The 18,421-nt window shown below is 45.3% G+C and overlaps 1 protein-coding gene across 1 annotated transcript in view; it reads right to left on the reverse strand.

Annotated features, from left to right (window-relative positions):
• LOC124606072 (sialin-like) overlaps positions 1 to 18,421 on the reverse strand; it is an 81,858-nt gene that overhangs the window by 59,792 nt on the left and 3,645 nt on the right. The window contains exons 2-3 of the mRNA XM_047138036.1: positions 13,313 to 13,334; positions 813 to 1,023 (exon numbers count right to left, since the gene is read on the reverse strand). Coding sequence (XP_046993992.1) covers positions 813 to 1,023; positions 13,313 to 13,334 — 233 coding nt within the window. The remainder of the gene's footprint in view (positions 1 to 812; positions 1,024 to 13,312; positions 13,335 to 18,421) is intronic.

Below are 18,421 nucleotides of genomic sequence, written 5' to 3' on the forward strand. Positions count from 1 at the left end.
CTACAATGGCAGACAACAATGCAAACTAGCCACAGACTGCACACAGCACAGCCAGTGATTTTCATATTGAGCGCTACGTAACGTTGCCAATAAGAAAACTTAAACAGCCTACTTACATAGAGAAAACATAAACAGCCTACTTACAAAGTGCCGTTGGGTTTGGCTACTACTTGGATGGACGACCATCCGGGTCTGCTGAGCCCTGTTGGCAAGCGGGATGCACTCAACCCATGTGAGGACAATTGAGGAGCTACCTGACTCAGAACTAGCGGCTCTGGTGGCAAAAACTTGCAATGGCAGGGAGGATGATGTGCTGACCACATGCCCTTAGACACACACATCCAATGACGCCTATCGGCTGAGGATGACACTGGCGTCAGTCGGTACCGATGGGCCTTCCGAGACCAGTTCGGATGGAGTTTCGGATGAAACTATCGAGAGCTTATCAATAAAAGAAGAATACATTAATAGAAGATGGTCACTTGTTAAGTACAGCCGCGCGGGATTAGCCGAGCGGTCTTGGGCGCTGCAGTCATGGACTGTTCAGCTGGTCCCGGCGGAGGTTCGAGTCCTCCCTCGGGCATGAGTGTGTGTGTTTGTCCTTAGGATAATTTAGGTTAAGTAATGTGTAAGCTTAGGGACTGATGACCTTAGCAGTTAAGTCCCATAAGATTTCACACACATTTGAACATTTTTGTTAAGTACACGAGTCCCCGTTCAGAGGCCTTCTGCAAACATTATGAAAATTTCGGAAGTCATTTCTGAGGAAAAGATACATGACACAGTTTTCACTATAGGAGAGACTCGCTCACTTTGCGACCACCCGGACCCCTGACCGCCAGCTCCCCCGGACTGGCGTCAGGGTCGAAGAAGACGAGGGCGCTGCCGTTGGAGTCCCGTTCGCGCACGGCCGTCTCGTTGACCATGTCCACGATGGCCACCGACAGGTTGACACGCATCGCCAGGCTGATGCTCAGACCCAGCAGGCACAGCAGCGCCATCATGTAGCGCGTCTTCCACAGACTTGAGCACACAGGCACGCCGCAGTCACCAGATCAACTCTAGCAACTTTGAATCATCAGGTGACAGAAGTGCATTAATTTAGCTACTGTGCAAACGAGTCTTGTGGAATTTAAAGGCTTACATACTCGTGTTAAAACAATATAATGATATTAACTCGTAGCCCTGTGACACCACCCGCTTTACATGGCCCTGTTCAGAGTCAAATCTCATCCCTGTTTGTTGTCACTGCTTCCTACTTTCCGACTGTGAAATGCATCGTTGCTGAACTCTCCGCTAACCCCTTAATGTTTATTATCCAGAAGTATTGCGTAGTCCACAGAATCGAAGGTTTTTGTTCCAGTAAGCACAGGAGACGGAAGGTCGAGTTATTAAAAACTGCTGCACATGCAAGACATAAGGTAATTAACTGCCTGATGCCGCTGTCGATTTTCAGTCATCTGAGAACGCTACGCACATCATTGCCGTCTGGTAAATCACTAGCGGGTTTGCTGCACCTCTCAGTAGGATAAAACAGTCTAGGTTGCAATGCCAACAGAAGCTTTATTGAGGCATATAGTTGTTTTGAGGCATCTTCAAAACTCGTTTAGGAAGTTAACTCAAAAAATGTTGAAACTTCCTGGAAGATTAAATCTGAGTGCCGGACCGAGATTCCAACTCGGGACCTTTGCCTTTCGCGGGTAAGTGCTCTACCGTCTGAGCTACCGTCTGAGCCAGTATCTCGTCTCCTACCTTCCAAACTTTACAGAAGCTCTCCTGCGAAACCTGGCAGAAAGGATATTGCGGAGACATGGCTTAGCCATAGCCTGGGGGATGTTTCCAGAATGAGATTTTCACTCCGCAGAGGAGTGTACGCGCACTTCGCTGCAGAGTGAAAATCTGATTCTCAAAAAATGTTGCTGTACCGTTGTCATTAAGTTGGAGGATTTACATAACCATCGTCAAGAGGTCGAGCAGCCGCCAATACAATGCCTAATAGCTTTAAGGTGTGTGAAGATACATTCTCGTAAAGTTATGGAAAAGAAGTACAGTATTTAAATCCAACAAAAGTGTCGAACACCTAGTAGCAAGTACAGTACAATCTTTGTGCAACACCAACAACATGATGCATTTCAATTCCGTACGTTTACCTCGCATAAAGTGACGTTGCCCCAGCGCAGAAAAGCATTCTCTATTTCAGTACTAGGCGACTCAATACAGTCACATGAAAACGAGATGCCTGGAAAAGAAGCAAGTAAATTGTTTATTATTTCAAAAGTAGCTCCTGTAAAGTGTCTATATGTGCCCAAGTTATTTCGGCTACGCTGCAGAAGTTTCGCTAGGAAGCCCTTACACATCCTCAATACAGTCCCGATCTCTCCCCTCGCGATTTCCGTATTTTTGGAGCCCTGAAGAAAGGCATTCGTAGCGTCAGATATGCTTCGGAAGAACAGGTGCACTCCTGGTTACAATCATGGCTCCAAAGGCAACGTCAAACGTTTTTCCATGAAGATTTTTACCATCTTATCGCAGTGTGATAAATTTATTAACAAATTTGGCGATTACTTTTGAAATAATAAACAATTTACTTACTTTTTAGGGTTCCGTGCCTCAGTCTACAAAAACGGAACGCTTATAGGATCGCTTTGTCGTCCGTCTCCCCGTCTGTTTGTCTATCTGCCTGTTCGTCTGCCCCTCTGTTCAGACCCTTTTTCTCTGGAAGAGGTTGGCGTGTTAAGTTCAAATGTATGTCACATACTAGGGTCTATAGTCACTTGGCTGTGTAAGACTTTTAAGCTTCTAAGTCTACGCCGTCAAAAGATACAACCATTTATGTCACATATGTTGATACTCTAAAACTCACGCGTCAAAATCTAATGTGCTTCCCGTTGTCCTAGAATCATGAAATTTGACAAAAAGCAGGTTTCACAGTACAAGTAAAGGGAAAAATCCCAAATCGTTGATTTGTAATTTCTCTTGTCATTTGTTATCCGATTTCAGTCTTGCAACTGAAACATTCTATAAAAGTAAATTCAGACAACATTGTCCATGGAGCGCAGCGATCTAGTGCTAACTTTGGTTAAAACGACAGTCGAGATCGCAGTAACATTTGTTTATTATGACCGGTTTCGGCTTATGTTAAAGCCATCCTTTTCTTTTTTTGCCCACTTATGTCTGGTGCTGGTAGCTCCTCAGATTATTCACGAAACACCACGATGATACACTGTCAGTGTACGATTGTGGTATCACGTGAAACAAGCTGAGGAGCCGCCAGCACCAGACATAGGAGGGGGGGGGGGCAAAAGAATCTAAGAATGGCTTTAACACAAGCCGAAACCGGTCGTAATGAACAACTGTTACTGCGCTCTCGACTGTTGCTTTAACGAAAATTCTAAAAAGTCTTTGAATACCTGGGACCGATATCTTGCCAGTATCAATTTCGATAATTGGTAAAACTCGTCAGTATCCTCGATTCCCGGAATGGATAAACTGCCTTTATACATAACTAAGCTTGTGTAGAACCATCACTGCAGGAGTTCTACACGCACCTGGCTAATTTTTTCCCCATCTGTCTCCATTTGACTGGCCATTATATAGGATATTCAAAACAAAATGTCGAATACTTTGAGAAGTGGAGGTACGCATCAAAACAAGAAAAATAAGTATAATAAACATGGATCCGGAAATGAATACTTTCTGAGGTAAGTCTAGTTAACACTGGTCCAGAAATGCGTATTTTCTGCGATATACACGTTTTACGGGAGGTGTTCAACGCAGCGTCCATTCATGACAATGCACCCCTCAACCCTCCGGCGTAAGGAATGACGCACCCTTTGAAGTATACACGGTTGTTGTTGTACCCGCTGGCACGCATTGAATACGTGACCGTGTACTGTCCGCACATCGTTGTTTGGCGTAACGTTAACCAATTCCTTCAAGAGTCCGCATTACCAAAAGTCTAGGGGATTGAGGTGTGAGGAACGAGCAAGCCAAGGTATGCCCAAATCCTGCCCACTCTGCCTCCTACCAATCCAGCGGTCCTGAAATGTCTGCGTCGGACGTTCGCACACATTGTGACGAAAGTGTGCTGGTGGGCCATCGTGCTTAAACCACATTTGTGTTCGTTTCTGCAATGGCACAGCCTCCAGCAAGGTATCCAATACGTTAATGAGAAAGTCCAGATAATGCACCCCAGTCAATCTTTGTGGTAGCACGTTAGGTCCTATTAATTTATCGCCAAGTACGCCTGCCCATACGTTGACTGAGAATCGGTGCTGATGCCCTCTTTACTGAATTGCTTTGGGATTTACATCTGCCCATATATGCTGGTTATGGAAATTCACATACCATCTCTTTTGAACTGTCCATCACAGGTAAATCACATCTTGGATGTGAATAGTGGATCTGCGACGCACTTCTGAAACAGCCATTGACAGCCGCTTGCCATGATGATCCTGTGACATTACGGCCTGGGTCCGGAATGCGCTGTAGATCATATGGGTACAGTAATTGTTCATGAGGTACCCCCTGCCCCTCCCCCACATGAGAGAGTGAGACACGCCTTCCGCTGCTGCTAAACGTCGCACACTGGTCCCAGGGGTTTCTTCGACCGAACGTAGCACACCTTCCTCCACGTCAGGTTTGCGGACTGTGCGGGGCCTTCCGCTGTCAGTCTTCCGAGATGCAAGAGTACCTGCGTCCCTCAGATGCTCGAAAAGTCTGCCGAACAGCTTATCACAGAGCACTCTGCGCTGTGGGTATTTTTCAGCGTAGAGGGCAGGGCTCTCAGGCTATGTCCATTTGCTAAACCATGGCAGAATATCATATCCGCCATTTCACTTGTCGAGTAGTAGGTTTCCATTGCTAACAAGTGATGGAACAGAGAAAATGTAAAAATACTACACCATTTGTACGTAAAAACAGCTCCATAACAGTAAACACATAAGCGAATCAGCGTTTGGAAGAAGGTAAAATACCATGATACGTACTCAGGGTTGAGAATACTGTACAATAAGGCAAACAAATACGACGAAGCCGGCCGAAGTGGCCGTGCGGTTAAAGGCGCTGCAGTCTGGAACCGCAAGACCGCTACGGTCGCAGGTTCGAATCCTGCCTCGGGCATGGATGTGTGTGATGTCCTTAGGTTAGTTAGGTTTAACTAGTTCTAAGTTCTAGGGGACTAATGACCTCAGAAGTTGAGTCCCATAGTGCTGAGAGCCATTTGAACAATTTGAAATACGACGAAAAGTAACGTAGCCTACAACACGACTCGAACCACACAACTGATTGCAGACCACCTAATGGCAAGTACAGTACTGTCAGTAAGGCATCGTAAAACCCAGCTGACACATTTGACGTAGCGCCAATGCAACGACTGTGCTTAATATCGACAACAAAGCGTCGCGCAGCCCTTCCTATAAACACTTGTTTATCTCGGAAAGTATGTGTTTCTGGACCAATGTTTATTGCACTTATTTTTCTTGTTTCGATGAGTACCACCACCTCTCAAAGTATTCGACACTTTTTTGAACACGCTGTATACTGCCTGCAACGAAATCCACGTTAACGTATCGCCGTGGGAAAAAAAAAAAACTGATTTCCTTTTGTGCATCCGTAGTATCAACATATTATCTCTGGTGTACAGAGCTCAGAGAAGTCTTCAAATCATCCGTTTCTACGTGAGAGTAGCTCCGCCACAAACGTACAGGGCGAACACGTAACAGAAAAGGAGCGTCACAGAAGCCATATCCTATCCCCGTATGCGGAAAATGAATACCTGTTTACCATGACGGTGGAACTCTAGCTTTTCGCGAAGACCCTTTGCAACAGCCAGTAGACGGTTGAAATGGCTCTGAGCACTATGGGACTTAACATCTGAGGTCAACAGTTCCCTAGACTTAGAACTACGTAAACCTAAATAACCTAAGGACATCACACACATCCATGCCCGAGGCAGGATTCGAACCGGCGATCGTAGCAGCAGCAGCAGCAGCAGCAGCAGTAGCTGAAGCGCCTAGAACCACACGGTTACAGCGACCGGCCAGCCAGTAGAACACTTGCAAAGTATTCATGGGCCCACATGCAGTAATTAATGTAAAACAGATTTTCCATAGGAAATGCTCCTCCCAAGCCAATAACTCTGAGGTGTTTAAACACTTTGTTGCACTGGAAATGCATGCTGTAAACATGGGACGCAAGCTCTGTATTGACCATTGTGTGAGAACCAACCACTGTTTGAGAACCAGCAGTGTGGGGACCAGGTGCGATCGCCGCATATCCTCCTACCTGTTCCATGTGCTCCTACCTGTTCATCTATCTTAGACTGTGGTGTTGTACCACAGCGAGGTGCCAAAGCAAGAGTGGTACCTCGCAACGCAACTACAAGAGAAGATAGTCGCTGCAAACTGCATCAACATTGAGCGATGCCGGGGTAGCCACGACCAGTAGTGTTTCGCTACGCTACCTCATCGGGTCTTCAGCTTACGGACGAGAACAGTACCGCTCAACCCCATTCCGCGATCATGGAGTAAGACGACAGCATCGTCTTCTAGTAGGACAGTTGTGTGATTAATGAATGAGGCAGAACTCTAGATGAAAGTTATTGTTAAATGTACTCTGAGTGAGAGATCTGTATTTTGTCTTTGTCGAGTGATACTTTAATGTCCAGAGACAGTTGTGAATATACATGAGAGTCCTGTGGAAATGGATTGTACAAAGTAATTCTGGTTACCTGTTTTATAACAGAGTGAACTAATGTCCATTATAATTATCCGGGCTGTTATGCCGTGGTCGGTTGATGAATTCTGAGGTGATTCCCAACGTTTCGTCTCCGACTGCGGGAGACATCTTCAAGGGGGTCCGTAGCTTGATGGAAGGTCCAACACACACACTGGCTCGCTACTGACTGCCGCTAAATTCCGTGTCCGCGCCCCCCCGCGCCGCGGCGTGACGTCACGTGTTTTGAAAACGTCAGTGCAATTGGCCGCTGTCCGTCGCCGTCCATCGCCGTTGCCATCACCCAGTAGTGGACGAGTGGTACACATCTTCTTTAACACCGGCATCCATATACCGTTTAATTTGACGCCCTCCTCCTTTCGGTTGAAATTATTTGGGTGTTTAGCGATTTCGATTGCCTCCCTGTAGAGCCTTTCGTAGTATCCGCTCGTGGCCGCTAGTACTCGCGTCTCCTCGAAACGAATATTGTGGTTCCCTGGCTGGAAAGCATGCTCCGCAACAGCTGATCGTTCCGTTTCTCCTCTTCTACAATTTCCCTTGTGCTCTTCCAAACTTTTAGAAACAGTTCTTTTGGTGGTACCCACATAAACATCACCACAGCTGCATGGGATCCTATACACTCCAGATTTTTCCAATGGTTTGCGAGCGTCCTTGGCAGGCCTAAGGTATTCCTGTATCTTCCTGGTAGGCTTGTAAATTACGGTAATATTCCGCTTCGTCAAGATCCGCCCTATTCTTTCCGTTACATTTTTAACAAACGGACGGAAAACCTTAGATTTTGCAGTAGCCTGTGCGTCAGTATGATTTCTGCGTGGCTGCCTCAACGCACGTTTTATTTCGGCGGACGAATATCCGTTCTTCGTTAGTGCATTGTGGAGATGTTACATCTCAGCGTCGAGCAACTCAGGTTCACAAATATTTCTAGCTCTGTCCGCTAACGTCTTGATAACACCCCGCTTCTGTTGTGGGTGGTGGTTCGAATCCCGGTGCAAATAACGGTCCGTGTGCGAGGGTTTGCGGTACACTGAGTGGCCCAAACTACCATTTTCGTTTCTAAACACAAGCACATCGAGGAAATGTAGTTTGCCGTCTACCTCCTCCTCCATAGTAAACTGAATTCTTGAGTTTATACTATTCAGATGTTCGTGGAACCGGCTTAGTTCCTCCCTACCATGTCTCCACAACACAAATGTGTCATCCACGTATCGGAACCATACATTTGGTTTCTTGCTGGCAGTACCTAAGGCCAGTTCTTTGAATTTCTCCATAAAGAAGTTTGCCATTACGGGACTTAGGGGGCTTCCCATAGCCACGCCATCCATTTGCTCATAAAACTGTTCATTCCACTTGAAGTATCGGCAGGAAAAATTCGATCCAGCTGTTCCAATACATCATTAAGTGGAACCATGGTAAACAGCGATACCACATCGAAGCTGACCAATATGTCCTCCGGCTGGACCACTGTGCCATTCAATCTGCTGATGAAATGTGTCGAATTCTTTATATACGAGTCCGAACGGCCCACATGTGGTTTTAACAGCGTAGTCAAAAACTTGGCTAACGAGTAGGTGGGCGAACCAATGGCACTTAGTATCGGTCTTAACGGAACATTTTCTTTATGAATTTTGGGCAATCCCTAAAGCCTCGGTGGTAGCGCAACCGAACTGCAGAGAGCTTTCTGTACACTCTCTTCAATGGAGGATTTTTTTATTAACCGCGACACAGTTCTGAGAACGTTGTTAGTGGGCTCCTTATTCAGCTTCCTATATGCTTGCGGATCCAGTAGATCCGTAATTTTTCTCTGATAGTCGGCCACATCCATAACCACCGTTGCGCTTCCTTTGTCAGCTGGGAGTACCAAAATACTATCGTCGTCATTCAGGAGTTTTAAAGCTCTTCTCTCACCCACAGTTATATTACTTTTCGGCGGTTTTGCATTGGCTAATATTCTGTTTCTATACGGATTTCTTCAGCTGTTACAGAATCTACACTGCGAATTCCTGCTTCTACATTGGCTATAATTTCTTCCGTGGGCACAAAACGCGGACTAACAGCAAAATTTCCTCCCTTGGCAAGCACAGATGTCTCATCGTCAGATAACGAACGTTTGGACAAATTGATAACGGTCCGGGAGACGTCTAAATGCCGAACAGTCTGATTAGGTAGCAAATTATCAAACTTCTTCTTCTGTCTACTAGACGTCGTCAACATACGCTTCCCCATAGTATCATGCAGTAGTCTATCAATTTTATCCCAGTCACCGCTGCACAGTTTATTACTGATCGTAATATGGAGAGACATTAACTTACAGTTTGTGCTTGCCAAGTCCCGTCGGGTCTGCTGAATGCGCTCTCGTAGTAAGGCCTCCTCATTCCGTTTGAAAATGCGTTGTGCCTTTCCCGAATAGAACAGTCGCTTTATCTTCAGAAACTTCGGTATAACGCCGACGGCTCTGCAACGAGACAGGAATGTGAGGGAACACAAAAGCTGCACTCTCTTCTTCTAGAGTCCTTCCAGGCGTCGCACTTCTCTTGACATCTCCTCCCCGCAGAGGCGTCTGATACTTAAATATAAACTTTCACGGCCGGAAATATCATGTCCATTATAATTATCCGGGCTGTTATGCCGTGGTCGGTTGATGAATTCTGAGGTGATTCCCAACGTTTCGTCTCCGACTGCGGGAGACATCTTCAAGGGGGTCCGTAGCTTGATGGAAGGTCCAACACACACACTGGCTCGCTACTGACTGCCGCTAAATTCCGTGTCCGCGCACCCCCGCGCCGCGGCGTGACGTCACGTGTTTTGAAAACGTCAGTGCAATTGGTCGCTGTCCGTCGCCGTCGATCGCCGTTGCCATCACCCAGTAGTGGACGGGTGGTACACATCTTCTTTAACACCGGCATCCATATACCGTTTAATTTGACGCCCTCCTCCTTTCGGTTGAAATTATTTGGGTGTTTAGCGATTTCGATTGCCTCCCTGTAGAGCCTTTCGTAGTATCCGCTCGTGGCCGCTAGTACTTGCGTCTCCTCGAGACGAATATTGTGGTTCCCTGGCTGGAAAGCATGCTCCGCAACAGCTGATCGTTCCGTTTCTCCTCTTCTACAATTTCCCTTGTGCTCTTCCAAACGTTTAGAAACAGTTCTTTTGGTGGTACCCACATAAACATCACCACAGCTGCATGGGATCCTATACACTCCAGATTTTTCCAATGGTTTGCGAGCGTCCTTGGCAGGCCTAAGGTATTCCTGTATCTTCCTGGTGGGCTTGTAAATTACGGTAATATTCCGCTTCGTCAAGATCCTCCCTATTCTTTCCGTTACATTTTTAACGTCAGTATGATTTCTGCGTGGCTGCCTCAACGCACGTTTTATTTCGGCGTTCTTCGTTAGTGCATTGTGGAGATGTTCCATCTCAGCGTCGAGCAACTCAGGTTCACAAATATTTCTAGCTCTGTCCGCTAACGTCTTGATAACACCCCGCTTCTGTTGTGGGTGGTGGTTCGAATCCCGGTGCAAATAACGGTCCGTGTGCGTGGGTTTGCGGTACACTGAGTGGCCCAAACTACCATTTTCGTTCTACCACCGAGGCTTTATGGATTGCCCAAAATTCATAAAGAAAATGTTCCGTTAAGACCGATACTAAGTGCCATTGGTTCGCCCACCTACTCGTTAGCCAAGTTTTTGACTACGCTGTTAAAACCACATGTGGGCCGTTCGGACTCATATATAAAGAATTCGACACATTTCATCAGCAGATTGAATGGCATAGTGGTCCAGCCGGAGGACATATTGGTCAGCTTCGATGTGGTATCGCTGTTTACCATGGTTCCACTTAATGATGTATTGGAACAGCTGGATCGAATTTTTCCTGCCGATATTTTAGAGCTTTTTAAGTGTTGTTTGACGACCACATACTTCAAGTGGAATGAACAGTTTTATGAGCAAACGGATGGCGTGGCTATGGGAAGCCCCCTAAGTCCCGTAATGGCAAACTTCTTTATGGAGAAATTCGAAGAACAGGCCTTAGGTACTGCCAGCAAGAAACCAAATGTATGGTTCCGATACGTGGATGACACATTTGTGTTGTGGAGACATGGTAGGGAGGAACTAAGCCGGTTCCACGAACATCTGAATAGTATAAACTCAAGAATTCAGTTTACTATGGAGGAGGAGGTAGACGGCAAACTACATTTCCTCGATGTGCTTGTGTTTAGAAACGAAAATGGTAGTTTGGGCCACTCAGTGTACCGCAAACCCACGCACACGGACCGTTATTTGCACCGGGATTCGAACCACCACCCACAACAGAAGCGGGGTGTTATCAAGACGTTAGCGGACAGAGCTAGAAATATTTGTGAACCTGAGTTGCTCGACGCTGAGATGGAACATCTCCACAATGCACTAACGAAGAACGGATATTCGTCCGCGGAAATAAAACGTGCGTTGAGGCAGCCACGCAGAAATCATACTGACGTACAGGCTACTGCAAAATCTAGGGTTTTCCGTCCGTTTGTTAAAAATGTAACGGAAAGAATAGGGCGGATCTTGACGAAGCGGAATATTACCGTAATTTACAAGCCCACCAGGAAGATACAGGAATACCTTAGGCCTGCCAAGGACGCTCGCAAACCATTGGAAAAATCTGGAGTGTATAGGATCCCATGCAGCTGTGGTGATGTTTATGTGGGTACCACCAAAAGAACTGTTTCTAAAAGTTTGGAAGAGCACAAGGGAAATTGTAGAAGAGGAGAAACGGAACGATCAGCTGTTGCGGAGCATGCTTTCCAGCCAGGGAACCACAGTATTCGTTTCGAGGAGACGCAAGTACTAGCGGCCACGAGCGGATACTACGAAAGGCTCTACAGGGAGGCAATCGAAATCGCTAAACACCCAAATAATTTCAACCGAAAGGAGGAGGGCGTCAAATTAAACGGTATATGGATGCCGGTGTTAAAGAAGATGTGTACCACTCGTCCACTACTGGGTGATGGCAACGGCGATGGACGGCGACGGACAGCGGCCAATTGCACTGACGTTTTCAAAACACGTGACGTCACGCCGCGGCGCGGGGGGGCGCGGACACGGAATTTAGCGGCAGTCAGTAGCGAGCCAGTGTGTGTGTTGGACCTTCCATCAAGCTACGGACCCCCTTGAAGATGTCTCCCGCAGTCGGAGACGAAACGTTGGGAATCACCTCAGAATTCATCAACCGACCACGGCATAACAGCCCGGATAATTATAATTGACATGATATTTCCGGCCGTGAAGTTTACATTTTAGTATCACAGTGAACTAATACACACATCAAAAAAAGTTTTGCATCACCACAGTTCCCAGAACTCTTGACGATAGATGTTGACTGTGGATATTGTATCACAGACACAGGTCCTTTGATTGTTCTGCGATGTCACTATTAGACGAAGGGGTCCGACAGTCGATCAGTTCCAGTCATTCCACCAGGAAGGAGGTACACGGCTGGTGTTGTCTGTAGTTCAAACATGCTTAGACGGTCAATACCGCGGTTCGATAGCGTCCGCATTGTTAGTTTGTGCCAGGAAGGGCTCTCAACGAGGGAAGTGACCAGGCGTCTCGGAGTGAATCAAAGTAATGTTGTTCGGACATGGAGGAGATACAGACAGGAACTGTTGATGACAAGCCTCTCACAGGCCGCCTAAGGGTTACTATTGCAGTGCATGACCGCTACCTACGGATTATGGCTCGGAGGAACCCTGACGGCAACGCCACCATTCTGAATAATGCTTTTCGTGCAGCCACGGTACGTCGTGTAACGGTTCAAACTGTGCGCAATAGGCTGCATGATGCGCAATTTTACACCCGACGTCCATGGCGAGGTCCTTCTTTACAACCACGTCACCATGTTGCGCGGTACAGACGGGCCCAACAACATGCCGAATGGACCGCTCAGGATTGGGATCTCGTTCTCTCCACCAATGAGTGTCGGATATGCATTCAACCAGACAGTCGTCGGAGACGTGTTTGGAGGCAACCCGGTCAGGCTGAACTCCTTAGACACGCTGTCCAGCGAGTGCAGCGAGATGGAGGTTCCCTGCTGTTTTGAGGTGGCATTATGTGGGGCCGACGTACGCCGCTGCTGGTCATGGAAGGCACCGTGACGGCTGTATGATACTCGAGCGCCATCCTCTGACTGATAATGCAACCATACCGGCAGCATATTGGTGAGGCAATCGTCTTCATGGACGACAATTCGTGCCCCCATCGTGCACATGTTTTGAAGATTTCCTTTAGGATAACGACATCGCTCGAAGAGATTGGTCAGCATGTTCTCCAGACATGAACATTATCGAACATGACTGGCAGAATGGTGTCGATAAACGTATATTTAGCGATGTCCTTTCTAGTGATTACCACGTGTTATAGCACTGTTCCTGAGTCAGACGCTGCGCCTTAGTGACGTCAAAGCGTCAGCCAAAAGCAGTTCATTACGCTTACCACCCAATCTTATTCTACTACCGACATTAGCAGGCAATTCTTGTGGCTGGTAACGCAAAAATTTTGAGTCCTTCTCGTTTGTTCCTGCGTCGTGTTTCTTTTACCTGACTGAATATCCTAAACTAGCTGCAAAATATAAGAGTTATCACCCTAATACGTAAGCACAACGTTATCGAAATATAGTCACTCTGTGTATTCTATTTCAGTAACGGTGGCCATGACTCCATTGAGTTTATCTGATTAATGCAGAAAGACTGTTGTTCGGTGCCGGCCGCGGTGGCCGTGTGGTTCTAGGCGCTGCAGTCCGGAACCGCAGGACTGCTACGGTCGCAGGTTCGAATCCTGCCTCGGGCATGGATGTGTGTGATGTCCTTAGGTTAGTTAGGTTTAAGTAGTTCTAAGTTCTAGGGGACTGATGACCTAAGATGTTAAGTCCCATAGTGCTCAGAGCCATTTTTGTTGTTGTTGTTGTTGTTCGGTGCTTTTCAAGTTATGTTTGAATAACTCAGAAGCAACATGGGCAAATATTAAATTTGTTAGACATAGCAGACGCAATTTTCGAAGAGATGCCCTATCAAGACGCAAAATTTATATTCAGTATATTGAAATGCTGACGATTAGAATAGTGTAAGCAGTAACAGCGGGAAAGTTGTTACATTATTGAAAGGATGATAACTTTCAATGAAAAATTACAAGTTTGTAAACTACCACCGGATGTCAAAACTACAATAACAGCCGCAGAAGAAATGTATGCAGTAGCCCATGTATCTGTGGATACGTTGATAGGGTCAGTACTTTCTCCTTGGTCTGGAATTTCAAACGAGCATGCCTCATGTGAAACACGATGTGCGACTTTCAGTTTGCATTTCCTGCAACTGTTGTATATATGCTGCCATTCAGCAGAGCAAATCTACTGATCTGGTTGACATGACAAGAGTTTTTGCGTATTTCACTGAATTGAGAACTCTCATTAGGAAACTGATGTATGCATTCTGACGGGAATCTTGTATTTCAGACGCAATGCTGCTTAAATGTGTCATCGTCTGATTCCTTCTACAGATATTCTAGACCTATGCAGTAAATTTGCCCGCAGTTCAGTTAAATAAGCAACACGTTTTGTCCCTACTTTCTTTCATTTCTCACATAATACTAGACTAAATGTTTCAGAGATTATTTACCATGGAAAGCGATATTTACCACAATTTGCCGAAAGCAGAAAAATTTCAGCTTTCAGCATAGTGCCCCAGGAGGAATGGTCAATACTCGGGGATCTGGCAGGAAAGATCATTTGAAGTAGAAAAATTCATATGGACATGTGCGCTATTCTGAATGCTTTCCGGGATAGAACACATTCTATGTACATTGTTTTCTATTTACAATGCAGAGAACTGTTTTTAAAGCGGGAGATTAATCTACTGCGATATTGTGGTTTTATCGATATGCATTAGCAGTAAAATAGGAAGCCACGCGGAGTAGCTGCGCTGTTTGAGGCACCATGTCACGGATCGCGCGGCCCCGTCCGCCGGAGGTTCCAGTCCTCCCTCGGGCATGGGTGTGTGTGTTGTCCTTAGCATAAGTTAGTTTACGTTAGTTTATGGAGTGTGTAAGTCTAGGGACCGATGGCCTCAGCAGTTTGGTCCCTTAGGAATTCACACACATTTGAACTTTTTTTTTTTTTTTAAATAGGAAGAATAACCAAGACTGCTGCAGTGACTGCACCTCCCTGGCACGCACTGACTACTGTCGCCGTATTTTATTGTCCCTACTGATAACTTGTTTCTGAGGCGGTAATCTCCTGACTGATTTGATGCGGTAGCCACGAATTCCTTTCCTGTCCCAACCTTTTCATCTCAAAATAGCAGTTGCAACCTACGTCCTCTATTACTTGTTGGTTATCTTACCCTACAGTTTTACCCTCTAGAGCATCTACTACCAAGAAAGTTATTCCCTGATGACTTAACAGATGTCATATCATGCTGTCCCTGCTTCTTGTCAGTGTTTTTCTTATATTCCTTTCCTTGGTGATTCTTCGGAAACCCTCCTCATTCCTTATCTTATCAGTCACCTCAACTTTCAGCATTCTTCTATAGCATCACACCTCAATTGCCTCGATTCTCTTTTGTTCCTGTTTTCCCAAAGACCATGTTTCCCGGCCGCAGTGACCGAGCGGTTCTAGGCGCTTCAGTCCGGAACCGCGCGACTGCTACGGTCGCAGGTTCGAATCTTGCTTCGGGCATGGATGTGTGTGATTTCCTTAGGTTAGTTAGGTTTAAGTAGTTCTAAGTTCTAGGGGACTGATGACCACAGATGTTAAGTCCCTTAGTGCTCAGAGGCATTTGAACCGTATTTCACAACTGTACAATGCTGTAGTCCAAACGTAAATTCTCAGAAATTTCATCTTCAGATTAAAGCCTTTGTTGGATACTAGTAGACTTCTCTTGGCCATATTGCCCTCTTTGCCAGCGCTATTCTTCTTTTGATGGCCTCCTTCCTCCATCCGTCATGGGCTATCTTGCAGTGAGCACCATCTCAGACTCTTGCTAATCATATGTGGCCGCACTCGGTTCCGGCCCGTGCCTGAGTGTTTGCGGTAAAAGTTTAACATAGTTGCCCACATACGAGGCCACATTCACATTCGTCCCGCGCCTGGGTCTCTTTCTGAGAAAAACCCAGATTTTTTACTCACTCTTAGATACACAGCTGCTCACCGTACCAGCCCAGGCTTGAGTGTCTTCTGCCACCACAACACTGTTTCTGTTTCGAGCGTTCCAACCAATTACCATCCAGGAAATTCGTGCTACCCTCTACCGCCGAGCTTTGCTCAGCCAATAGCAAGCTACAACGCTGTTTCCAGACAGTTTGCGAGGCCGTAACTACGGGAGCCACCATAATGCCGCCACTGACCTCTGCTCAGGCAGTAGGTCTTGTAACACATGGCACCGTATTGCGGTTTGCTTAACACCAGTTTAATATCAATGTTACAACTTTTCCTTCTTTTTTACGCAGATACGTTTCGCTGAAGTTAACCCACCACCAGTGTGCTTCTTTATTTGCTTTCTATTAAATATTCATATACCCTGTTAACACGTGCTGTGGTTTCTGTGGCTTCCCGAACTTTGCATTATAGCTGTTTTTTGTTTTACAGTTTGTCATCCGTACAATGTTTACTTTATGTACATACAGTAATAAGTTTTGACATTTAATTAAAAAACAACGAAAAAACCACTGATAATGCTGTAACTTTAGCGAAACATTTCTGGATAAAAAATATAAAAAAATGTGCCCGTTCATTGGGAGAACCTAGTCAAACACGAATATTATTGAATCTGAACGACGAAAATACGAACAGCTTTAAAAGTACTCTAAACACAGTGAGTAGACGATGTTATTAACCCTAGAGCAATAAAGGATGAAGATGTGACAGTGCTACTAAATTATCGTAAATTTTACTACTCGGAAGTTTATGCAAAGGAAGTCGTAATTTATAACTTCTACACTAGTTAATTACTATTATTGATCTCCAGTGGTATGTTACATACCAAATAAGTACAAAGTTGTCCTGATTTATACCCTATAATGACCGTTTTACTGCTAGAAATACTATTGGGAAAGAAGCCATAATTTATGTTATGCCCTACTAAAAAGTTATTATAATTATTATAATTCCAAGAGCATTTTTCGCACAAAAGAGTAAAGAGTCTTCTGCTTTCGCTATTATTATTACAATCCAAGAGAGACCTAGCTCGGTATTCTGCACAACTTGCTCTTGAGCAGTGGTTACAAAACATCGAAGTCATTCTTCGTTTGTTCGAAGGACTAAATGAGCATACTTCTTCCTTGAGGCTGTTGTAGGTTCTGCTACTGCTGCTTAGATTGTGTCCTGAACCTCGCATACCTCTGGTCGTAGGTCACAGATGCCTGGTACGCTCAGACTCCGATCTATTTGTGTTACTGTCAGATCGTGGCCCAGCGACTTCGTGAACTCTTTTCTGAATAGCGATTTTCGTTTTTTGCAAATCTGTTTATGCAATAAATGTTACATGCATTCATAAATGCAATATTTAGCATTCTGTATAATTTACACCATTCACATTGCGCTAATTTTAGTGGCAAAAGACGAGATTGGACTGAAGAGGGTCACTGTGATAGAAACTACACACTTCCAATTGATAAAGGAGTGATTAAGCAAACATGCCGACTATTAGGAGACACACACAGCATTACTAAACATTTGAAACATTTAAGACAAGAGCACCAGTGTCAGAAAACCACTGGAGTCAGGTAATAAATAATGCAGCCATTGTTAACAACAATGTGTTGCCTTGAAGCTACTCAAGAACACATATAGTTCATATATCCAGATTGACGGGAACGGACAAGAAATACCAACTTGAATCGTTTCAGAATTTAGTAACCCAGAATTAAATATATAACACTGTAATGCATCCTCGTTTCCCGTGCCTAGAGAGTCATATTCTTCGGCCGGCCGGAGTGGCCGAGCGGTTCTAGGCGCTACAGTCTGGAACCGCGCGACTGCTACGGTCGCAGGATCGAATCCTGCCTCGGCCATGGATGTGTGTGATATGCTTAGGTTAGTTAGGTTTAAGTAGTTCTAAGTTCTAGGGGACTGATGACCACAGAAGTTAAGTCCCATAGTGCTCAGAGCCATTTGAACCATATTCTTCGTTGGGAGCTGTACATATCTCTTCTCTCTAGGCACTCACTGTAGCCTTGCAATCTTAGTGTATATCTGTGCCCCATAGCATGGGCATTGCTTGTACGATAGTATTTAACTGCTCTGTGTCTGTTTGGGCAAAAGCACTCTACACAAAATATTAAGAACATCAGTAGTGGCTCAGTGTGTTACTTCAAAACTGATCACCATCTGTCTTCCTCCGCTGAGCCGTGGTAGGGGAACAAGGGGGAAACAAATGGTAGCACCAAAATTTTTCTTTTAACAGGAAAATTTGGAGTGAACAGTTACACTGATTCTCAATGTTTCAAATCAGCTTTAGTTCTTTAAGGCAAGCAGCTGCGACTAATCAAAACAACAAACGTTTTTAATACAGTAGCAAGGGGAAAGCTGGGAAGACAATGAAATTTAAATAGCAAGTCTCCACAAATATGGCTTCACAGGTAAGATTAAATTTATGATTGTTAATTTTTTTTCTCTGACATCGCAGCAGTAGGTAAGATAAAATTAGCTCAGTTAA

The sequence above is a fragment of the Schistocerca americana genome, chromosome 3 (assembly GCF_021461395.2).
Source record: "Schistocerca americana isolate TAMUIC-IGC-003095 chromosome 3, iqSchAmer2.1, whole genome shotgun sequence".
In the NCBI taxonomy this organism is placed as follows: Eukaryota; Metazoa; Arthropoda; class Insecta; order Orthoptera; family Acrididae; genus Schistocerca; species Schistocerca americana.